The following is a 10,000-nucleotide window of genomic DNA, read 5'->3' on the forward strand; positions in this document are numbered from 1 at the left end:
CATCGCCTCGTGGAAGTTGGCGGCTCCGACGGGCAGAATCATGAACTCCTGCATGGCCAGTTTGTTTCCAGCATGGCTTCCTCCGTTGATGACGTTAAAGGCCTGGAGCGGAAATGAGTTAGTCAGCCATGTTGTCCCAGGTGGAGCCGCTGAGGTAGATTCATCAGCAGAGGTTAAGGCTGCGATGTGTAAATGTTTAAGGTTTGAGATGAAGTCCCTCCCACCCATTAGAAGCCCCTCCCACTCACAGGAACAGGAAGAATGACGTCCTTGTGTCCGGCGAGGTCGGCGATGTGGCGGTAGAGGGGAACTCCTTTCTCCGCTGCCCCGGCCTTACAGACGGCCAGCGACACGCCCAGGATGGCGTTAGCACCGAACTTAGCTGTGGAGAGACAGACAGGTCAGAGAGAGAGAGAGAGGTCAGACAGAGACAGACAGATCAGAGAGGGAGAGACAGGTCAGAGAGGGAGAGAGAGGTCAGACAGAGACAGACAGGTCAGACAGAGACAGACAGGTCAGAGAGAGAGAGACACAGGTCAGAGAGGGAGAGAGAGAGACAGGACAGACAGACAGGTCCTTACATTTGTTCTCAGTGCCGTCCAACTCCAACATGAACTTGTCGATCTTCTCCTGCTCAACAACACTGAATTTCTGAGAGAGAGAGACAGGCAGAGAGACAGACGGGTTAGGGTTCAGAAGCTGTTGCCCCTCCCCCTGATGAACTGATGTTATACCTTCTCAATCAGCTTGGGGGCGATGTCCTTGTTCACATGCTCCACAGCCTTCAGAGTACCTGCACACACAAACCAGGACAATGACGTGCTGCTGTGGCCCAGACTGTTCCAGGTCCTTCCAGGAGGAACCAGGTCCTTCCAGGAGGAACCTGGTCTTTCCAGGTCCTTCCAGGAGGAACCTGGAAAAGTCAAGTCTCCGGTGTCAGTGGCTGCTCCTACCTTTGCCCAGGTAGCGGGACTTGTCTCCATCACGGAGCTCCAGGGCCTCATGGACTCCAGTAGAAGCACCACTGGGGACTGCTGCCCTGAAATGACCTGACAGACAGACAGAGAGACAGACAGACAGGTTATGAGCGTCTCAGGTGTCTGATGGTACAGATATTAGAGACACACACAGACTGGAGGACGTGTGTCTCACCCTTGGCTGTCCACAGGTCCACCTCCACTGTGGGGTTTCCTCTGGAGTCCAGGATCTCCCGAGCGTGAATCTTAGTGATGGACATCCTGACTGAGGGAGGGGGACAGACAGGAGGGGACATCAATAAAAGGAGGTACTATGTTGAAATGTTTGTGTTAGCTCTGTCTGTGTGGATAATACAGCCAAACCAGGACCCTGTCCTAGGACCAGACCAAACAGGCCAGGACAGTGTGCTGGGATTAGGAGGACAGGATGGGACCCCGTCCATGGAGGGAACTGGCACTTGTCCTACACGAGGCAGTACAGGAAACTGTCCTTGGACTAAAGGACCTGGTGTGAGGATCATTGGCACAGGATGAAAACCCTTCCTGGGACCATGAGAGGGACCATGTCCTCGGAGTATTAGAACTCCATCCTATGAATTTCAGGATGGGACCTAGTCTAAGGATTTTTAAAAGAGGATGGGACCTTGTTTTAGGATTGTTGGCACTGGATGGGACAATGTAGTGGGGACCTGGACCACTCCGAGCCGTCCTAGGATCAGGGCAGCAGCACAGGACTCTGTCCTAGTCTACAATAAGACGAGGATGGGAACTGGTATAAGGATTATTCCACAAGGTCAGGATCTTGTTCAATGACAAAACCCTGTGCTGGGGTCATGAGAGCAGGACCCTGACCCTCCTCTGGCACCAGAATGGTCTCTCCCTCTCTCCTGACCCTGATCAGGGTCCTGTCCTGGATGTAAGACAACAGTAAAAACCAGAGGAAGAAGAGAGAAGATCTTTTTCTTCCTGAGAGGTTTTCACCTGAAAATCAAGCAGTGACCTTGGAAATGAAAATAACAAAACAACTCGTCATGAACCAGAGCTCACACACTGATCTGTGTGTGTGTGTGTGTGTGTGTGTGTGTGTGTGTGTGTGTGTGTCAGACCTGCTGCAGAGATCCTGTGCAACGCCATGATGCCCGTCCCCTATCAGACCCCCCCCCCCGCAGAGCTTCTCCCATGACAGGCAGCTATGGGACCAATAGGAGAGAGGGAGAGACCATTCTGGTGCCAGAGGAGGGGGGTGAGAGATCTCCATAGAGAGTTATTAATACAGTAAGACTAGTGTGTAAAACCCTTTGACCTTTTCCCTGACCTTTCTACACAGGTCATGGCTTTCTCCTGTCTGTTATAGGGTTACAGTACACACACACACACATATTAATGGTCTTGGCATTTGAAGAGGTATTTGTGTGTGTGAGCTGATATCAGCCTCTTCAGCCTCTCTGATAACTAAAGGTCCTTTAGTTGTGGCTGGACCACAGGCTCAGGCCGCAGTGTGTTAATGCTGCAGCTGAACGTTTGGAGCCAATCAGAACTGCTCTGTGGGACTGCAGCTGATTCATTTTATTACCGATTCTTCTGCTTTAAAAATATCTGTCTTGGAACATTTCAGGAATGTAGTAGGAAATGCTGTCTCAGTTGCCTAGAGCCCAAAATGACACCTCCACAGTGGTTTGTCTTGTCCAACCAGCATCCAAGCCTCAAATTATTACACATAAATAAATAGATATGGAAAAACTGAGCAGAGGCTCTAAAATACGATAATCATGGAGATAGTTGGAATCATCTAATCCTTTCAGTTTCATCTGTAACAAAGCATCATATGTATAAGATTTTTAATATGTCTGAGCTCAAAAATCAATTTGTGAAGTGACTACAGTTCAGTGGCAGAAAAAGCCTTCACAAGCTTCAGACAGAGACAGGTCCACACTGCTGTCTTCACGGATGAAGTCAAGAACGCGCCACTAATGAGCAAACGGACGTCCAAAACCTACAAAACATACACACTGCTGCTAACACTGCTGCTAACACTACCTGCTGCTAACACTGCTGCTAACACTACCTGCTAACACTACCTGCTGCTAACACTACCTGCTAACACTGCTGCTAACACTGCTGCTGCTAACACTGCTGCTAACACTAACTGCTGCTAACACTACCTGCTGCTAACACTACCTGCTAACACTGCTGCTAACACTACCTGCTGCTAACACTACCTGCTAACACTAACTGCTAACACTGCTGCTAACACTGCTGCTAACACTGCTGCTAACACTACCTGCTGCTAACACTGCTGCTAACACTGCTGCTAACACTGCTGCTAACACTGCTGCAAACACTAACTGCTAACACTGCTGCTGACACTGCTGCTAACACTGCTGCTAACACTACCTGCTGCTAACACTGCTGCTAACACTGCTGCTAACACTACCTGCTGCTAACACTACCTGCTAACACTGCTGCTAACACTAGCTGCTGCTAACACTACCTGCTAACACTGCTGCTAACACTAGCTGCTGCTAACACTAGCTGCTGCTAACACTGCTGCTAACACTACCTGCTAACACTGCTGCTAACACTACCTGCTGCTAACACTGCTGCTAACACTACCTGCTGCTAACACTACCTGCTAACACTGCTGCTAACATTGCTGCTAACACTACCTGCTGCTAACACTGCTGCTAACACTACCTGTTGCTAACACTGCTGCTGACACTGCTGCTAACACTACCTGTTGCTAACACTGCTGCTAACACTACCTGTTGCTAACACTGCTGCTAACACTACCTGCTGCTAACACTACCTGCTAACACTGCTGCTAACACTACCTGCTAACACTGCTGCTAACACTACCTGCTAACACTGCTGCTAACACTACCTGCTGCTAACACTGCTGCTAACACTACCTGCTGCTAACACTACCTGCTAACACTGCTGCTAACATTGCTGCTAACACTACCTGCTGCTAACACTGCTGCTAACACTACCTGTTGCTAACACTGCTGCTGACACTGCTGCTAACACTACCTGTTGCTAACACTGCTGCTAACACTACCTGTTGCTAACACTGCTGCTAACACTACCTGCTGCTAACACTACCTGCTAACACTGCTGCTAACACTACCTGCTAACACTGCTGCTAACACTGCTGCTAACACTACCTGCTGCTAACACTACCTGCTGCTAACACTACCTGCTAACACTGCTGCTAACACTGCTGCTAACACTACCTGCTGCTAACACTGCTGCTAATTGTGCTATAATGTAATACAATGTGAGGCTGTTGTCCCCTTTTTACTGCACAGTAAGAAACAGGTTTGTCAGATTAGTTTCTGCTGCGTCTGTGGCTAAAATATCATTTATTTGTCCCGTCCTCTCTCATGTCCACTTGTTCCTGTCCTGTTCTCCACAGTCTTTTCTTCTACTGATCCTACATTTAAGAACCAGAAGGAACCAGTCAGTGTTTCCCTGGGGCCTGGTTCATCCAGTGAAGAGACACTGTAAATCACAGACTGGGTTCTGAAGCGTTACAGGCAGATAACACACAGTTGTGCTGTGTAACCTGCACAGTGCAGATCTGACCAGGTGGTCTGGATCAGGTCTGGATCAGGTCTGGATCAGGTCTGGATCAAGTCTGGATCAGGTCTGGATCAGGTCTGGATCAGGTCTGGATCAAGCCTGGATCAGGTCTGGGTCAAGTCTGGATCAAGTCTGGATCAGGTCTGGATCAGGTCTGGATCAAGTCTGGATCAGGTCTGGGTCAGGTCTGGATCAGGTCTGGATCAGGTCTGGATCAGGTCTGGGTCAAGTCTGGATCAAGTCTGGATCAGGTCTGGATCAGGTCTGGGTCAAGTCTGGATCAAGTCTGGATCAGGTCTGGATCAAGTCTGGATCAGGTCTGGGTCAAGTCTGGATCAAGTCTGGATCAGGTCTGGATCAAGTCTGGATCAGGTCTGGATCAGGTCTGGATCCACAAACCTGATCAAACTCTCAGGCCTGGAATCAAGACTTCATTTAGAATTCATCTATGTCTTATTATAGCTCCTATTTTAGTTTAGTCTTTTAAAATCCTGTGTGTGTGTGTGTGTGTGTGTGTGTGTGTGTGTGTGTGTGTGTATCTTTTTTATATTGCCTTGTGTGTGTGTCTTTAACAACTTGAAAGCTTCTATGCAAATCGACAGATGAAGACAGATTGTTGTATCAGCTTTTATCATCATAGACAAACCTCATCCATTTCACAGAGGAAACCTGTCATTCATTGTCTGTCTGCCTGTCTGCCTGTCTGTCTGTCTGTCTGCCTGTCTGTCTGTCTGCCTGTCTGCCTGTCTGTCTGTCTGTCTGTCTGCCTGCCTGCCTGCCTGCCTGCCTGTCTGCCTGCCTGCCTGCCTGTCTGCCTGTCTGTCTGTCTGTCTGCCTGCCTGTCTGTCTGCCTGCCTGTCTGTCTGTCTGCCTGTCTGCCTGTCTGTCTGTCTGTCTGCCTGCCTGTCTGTCTGCCTGTCTGCCTGTCTGTCTGCCTGTCTGTCTGCCTGTCTGTCTGTCTGTCTGGACTTTGTTCCCCCATGTTTGTCAGATTTCTGCTCTTCAGCTCTTTGACCTTCAGGCTAATGAAAGTCGAAGCCCTGAAGGGTTTTTGTCTTCTGCTTCCCTTTAAGAAAATAAAAAAACCCAACAACACTTGGGGAAAATGACCCAGACTTCCTCTGAAAACTCAAACTAGACTACACTTTCAAAATAAAAGCGGGAAAAGAATCAGGTTTGGCAGGTTAGCAGACTAGAGACAGTTTTACACCAGAATGAGAACTTGGAAACAACCAGGAAACAGACTCAGACAAAAAACCAAGCTGTTGAAAAAATGACCGCTCAGAGCTGAGAGCTCTCTCCTGTTCCAGCCTACCTGAGCTGCGCTGTTACAGAACAAAAGGGGTGTCGTCTTTGGCCGCCTGTCTGTCCGTCTGACTGTCCGACTGACGTGGAGAGTGTCCGTCTGTCGTGCTGCAGGGTTTTTATAGACGCTCCCTGACAGGGAGGAGGCTGGGTGGTGAGACAGGGAGCGTCTGCATGGGACAGGACTGCAGGAAACAGAAGAACCTACGGTACAAAGAGCTGACACAGGCAGTGCTCAAAAATAACAACACAAAAATCACTATGTCCTTCAGGACATATTATAATATGTCACTAAAATAAGAGCTTTTTTTTAGTATTTGCGTATTTTTGTGGTGGTTTTGTGTCTCTGTGGTTGCTTTGCATATTTTCCTGGTTTTGTGTCACTATGTGGTCATTGTGAGTGTCTTTGTGGTGGTTTTGCATCTTTTTTGTTACTTCAAGATCATTTTGCTTCTCTTTGTGGTTGTTTTGTGGGTCTTTGTAGCTATCCTGGTGGAAGAGGCCATGTACATATTTATAGTATCAATATTTATCTAACACTGTTATTGTGCTAACATTGACTCGTAGATTGTAGCAGTGTTCGCGATAAAAGAAGTAGCATTAGCAAAAACAGAAGCAGGAGCTGTAGTAGTTGTTATAACAGTGTTAGCATATTGCTAATATTAGATGTTATAGTAGCAGCATCATTCACAATAGTTGTAGCAGTATTGGTGGTAACGATATAAGCATGATAGCAGTAGGTGCAGCAGTGTTAATAGTACCAGTATATTAGCAGTACTGGTAGTAGAAGTAGCAGTAATTGTAGAGATAGTCACATAGTTTAACAGCAGTAGTTTAGTAGTAGTTTTAGGACATTAGCAGTAGCTGTGTCAGTATTAACAACATCAGCATGTTAGCTGTAATAAGAACATAACAGTTTCAGTGTATTAGCAATACCAGTGGCAGAATCAGCAGCAAATGTAGTGATATATAGTACCCGCTGTGTTAGCAGTGTTAGCGTTAGCAGCAGTACAAGGTTAAATTCCTCAACTTTTACGTCCAACACTTCAGATATAATACAGATTTCTTCAGGATGTCCACTGTGAATCATGTTATTTACCAAAATCGCATATATGTGTGTGTGTGTGTGTGTGTGTATATATATATATATATGACAGATATTACTTACTCATGTATTATACTAATATTATTATTTATATCTTCCTCAAAGCTCATCCTTTAATGTATGAGCTTATTATCACAGCCCAGGTCTGGGCTTAAAATGAAAACAGATCACAAGACCACGTTACAGCAATCTGACTGCGGGGTGCAACAGTCACGCTGTTCGTCTTCACAGGACCATCATGGAAACATTCAGGTAAAACGTGTGATTTTTATGAATGAGAAATAAATCAAAGAATACTTGACCCCACAGACACCGTGTTATATATACGTTTTATATATGTTTTGTGTAACATTGTGTTAATGTCAGTGGACTGAATAAAACTGGTGTGAACTAGTGTGACGGTCCCTAACTCAGATAGAGAAGGTCAAAGTTCATCTAAAGGGGAAATGTGAGACCGGCTCAGCATTCACTGCAAAGGGCAGTAACCCCAACATACACACATACACACACACACACACACACACACACACACACACACATTACACAAGACACCTTACCCTTTACACTCACCTTTAACTGTAACACACACACACACACACAGACTGAATACACACACTGTGGCCTGTTCAGTGTCCCTGTAGCCTTTACTGCAGTCTAAATATAACTGCACATGACTTTTGGGGGGGGGGGGGGGGGGGGGGGGTTCTCATTTTATGTATACAGTACTCTTTTACATTCAACAGTGTGTTTTCCTGTTACTACACTACACTGACAATAGTACCCTCCTCTTAGTTCCACTGTCAACAAACTGCTGTGTCAATAAAGCTCATTTGAATGTGAGACTCAAAGTGTACTTCAGTGTATTTGTACACTTTCATTTCTGCAATACTGTCCATCAATGTGGTAACTACTGTAGCAGCAGTAAGACTGGGGGGGAGAAGTGACAGTGGTAATTACAGTAGTATTACTCATTGCAGTACTAATACTTCTAATAGAACCACCACTGTTAATCACAGTAGCAGTAGTAATGATCACAGTGGTATTGGTAGTAATGATTTAGCAGTAGTAGTAATATGAGTGACATTAATGTAACAGAGGCAGTAGTAATTATATCAGTGGTAGTTGTACAAGCAGTAGTAATAGTGGTAGGAGTAGCAGTACTATCATCAGCAGTACATTACAAACAGTAGTAGTGGTAATATTAATAGTCATAGTAGTATTAATGATGTAGTAGTAATAATATTATTAGTAATTCTAACAGTGGTAATCACAGTAGTATCAGTACTACACTTTTTCCACCAGAGTTAGAATAGTTCTAGCAGTAGTATAGTTTTCACAGTAGTACCATTAGTGTTAATCATAGTAGTATTAGTCATAGTTGTGGAGCAGTAACATTAGGAATAGTTGCAGTAATGGTAGTAGTAGTAAGTTGTAGTAACACTGCAGCAGTAATGATAGTTAAATCAGTATTATATAATTACACAGCAGTAAGCACTGCTGATTAATGGTGTTTCACTGAAAGATGATGACAATTTAATTAACACACACACACACACACACACACACGACCTCAGACCGTTGTAATAAACACATTTTATTTTTCAGACGTGTGATTTTCTTTACAGAGCTGTGATTGGACGCAGGTCCACCTCCACTGTAAAACATTTAACACTGGTTCCCTGCTTTGAACAACACCCCCGCCACAGGTGTGCAGTCAGTCCAGGTGAGAACACACACTCACACAGTCACTGCTGTGTGAGTGTGTGTTGATGTTCATCTCTAGTTCACAACATGAATAAAACTTAAAACACTTTATTTTTCCCTGATGGACGCCTGGAGGGTCAAAGGTCAAAGGTTATAAAAAACTAAAGAAGCACAAAACAGTGGCTGTTTTCTTGAGTTGATGGGCAGGGGGCAGGAGGGGGAGGGGGCACAAGCAGGATCGGTGGCCATGGTTAGTAGTTTGCTTTCCGCAGGTGCTCAACGGTGGCGAACACCTTGGAGGCGACCTGCCCTCCGTTGGCATCCTTTTTGCCTTTACCGATGACTAAAGCTGTGGAGACAGAGACACAGGAGACTCAGCGCTTCATAGAAGACACAACCAAACAGCTCTGTCAGTGGGGCGTTCAGCTAAATGCTAACATGCTAACTTAACTATGGTACTTGGATGTTTGTTAAATTTCACCACTAACAGGAAGTCACTTCATAACTTCCTATGAATACGCATACCTCAGTATGACTTTGTTTTAAACAGTGGGACAAAACCAGTTCTACTGATCTATTCAGTCCAACATTACTGACATAACATTGCCAATAATAATGTAATGTTAGTTTAGCAAGTTAGCATAAAACATTAGCTAATTAGCACTAAAAATACAGCATCCAGCCGAGGCTGATGGGAATTACATTATTTTTGCAGGTATGTGATCATACGCCTCAGTGACCTGATGGTGGCGCCAGACGAGACGTCAGAACGTCAGCTGTTCCAGTTCAGAACACGTCTGAACCACATTTCATCACAATGTGTTGTTGAGATATTTCTGTCCGAACTGACAGATATTAGCATCGACCGCCGTGCTGCTAGCGTGGCTGAAAATCACATTTTCACATTTACTTTTGTCGTCTCTGTAGCTGCTCCTGATCACGGCCTGTCCACAAAATCTACACAATAAACTCCAACCAGAGACTTCAGGCCTGTGTCTCAGGGCCGAGGGGAAGCTAATCTGTTAGCGTGTTGTTGCAAGGTTATCTAATAAACCACGCTGTGTTTGACCATCCCGTTTATGAGTTTTAACTTGAAAAACTGGGACAAAGGTAACTGAACGGATTATGGATTATTAAAAAATAGCACTGAGCTGTGTCCTCTTCACCGTCTGATGTTTCTCTGGACTGAGCTGAGCAAGACAGTCGTTATGTCATTTGTTTGTTATTCTTGATGAATTTAATGTTCATCTGATCTTTTTCATCCCTTTTACTCATGAACACGATGGAAGAATAAAGAATCAGCAGCTTGGTGAAGAGCTGAACCACG

At 45.5% G+C, this 10,000-nt stretch overlaps 2 protein-coding genes and 3 long non-coding RNA genes across 7 annotated transcripts in view; 3 read left to right on the forward strand and 2 right to left on the reverse strand.

Moving 5' to 3' along the window:
* Nucleotides 1–2,205, forward strand: part of LOC139606917 (uncharacterized) — a 14,001-nt gene extending 11,796 nt beyond the window's left edge. For 2 of the 3 annotated variants that reach the window (XR_011684734.1, XR_011684733.1), the window contains one exon: nt 2,082–2,205. This is a non-coding gene — a long non-coding RNA (uncharacterized lncRNA). The remainder of the gene's footprint in view (nt 1–2,081) is intronic. The other variant, XR_011684735.1, reaches the window with a different exon arrangement.
* The window catches only part of eno3 (enolase 3, (beta, muscle)), a 9,290-nt gene extending 3,336 nt beyond the window's left edge, over nt 1–5,954 (reverse strand). The window contains exons 1-7 of the mRNA XM_071459314.1: nt 5,875–5,954; nt 1,153–1,242; nt 954–1,049; nt 735–793; nt 582–651; nt 249–382; nt 1–102 (exon numbers count right to left, since the gene is read on the reverse strand). The exon at nt 1–102 is cut by the window's left edge and continues 15 nt beyond it. Coding sequence (XP_071315415.1) covers nt 1–102; nt 249–382; nt 582–651; nt 735–793; nt 954–1,049; nt 1,153–1,237 — 546 coding nt within the window. The 5' untranslated portion in view covers nt 1,238–1,242; nt 5,875–5,954. The remainder of the gene's footprint in view (nt 103–248; nt 383–581; nt 652–734; nt 794–953; nt 1,050–1,152; nt 1,243–5,874) is intronic.
* Nucleotides 4,572–5,090, forward strand: LOC139606915 (uncharacterized). Its single transcript, XR_011684731.1, has 3 exons — nt 4,572–4,821; nt 4,855–4,887; nt 4,932–5,090. It is a non-coding gene; the product is annotated as an uncharacterized lncRNA (long non-coding RNA).
* Nucleotides 5,952–7,363, forward strand: LOC139606923 (uncharacterized). Its single transcript, XR_011684742.1, has 2 exons — nt 5,952–6,073; nt 7,075–7,363. It is a non-coding gene; the product is annotated as an uncharacterized lncRNA (long non-coding RNA).
* A 1,179-nt stretch (nt 7,364–8,542) lies between these two features.
* The window catches only part of pfn1 (profilin 1), a 6,121-nt gene continuing 4,663 nt past the window's right edge, over nt 8,543–10,000 (reverse strand). The window contains exon 4 of the mRNA XM_071459360.1: nt 8,543–9,022. Coding sequence (XP_071315461.1) covers nt 8,925–9,022 — 98 coding nt within the window. The 3' untranslated portion in view covers nt 8,543–8,924. The remainder of the gene's footprint in view (nt 9,023–10,000) is intronic.

This window comes from Trachinotus anak, unplaced genomic scaffold, assembly GCF_046630095.1.
Source record: "Trachinotus anak isolate AG129_WGS33_773 ecotype Australia unplaced genomic scaffold, CSIRO_AGI_Tana_v1 ptg000023l, whole genome shotgun sequence".
Classification (NCBI taxonomy): domain Eukaryota; kingdom Metazoa; phylum Chordata; class Actinopteri; order Carangiformes; family Carangidae; genus Trachinotus; species Trachinotus anak.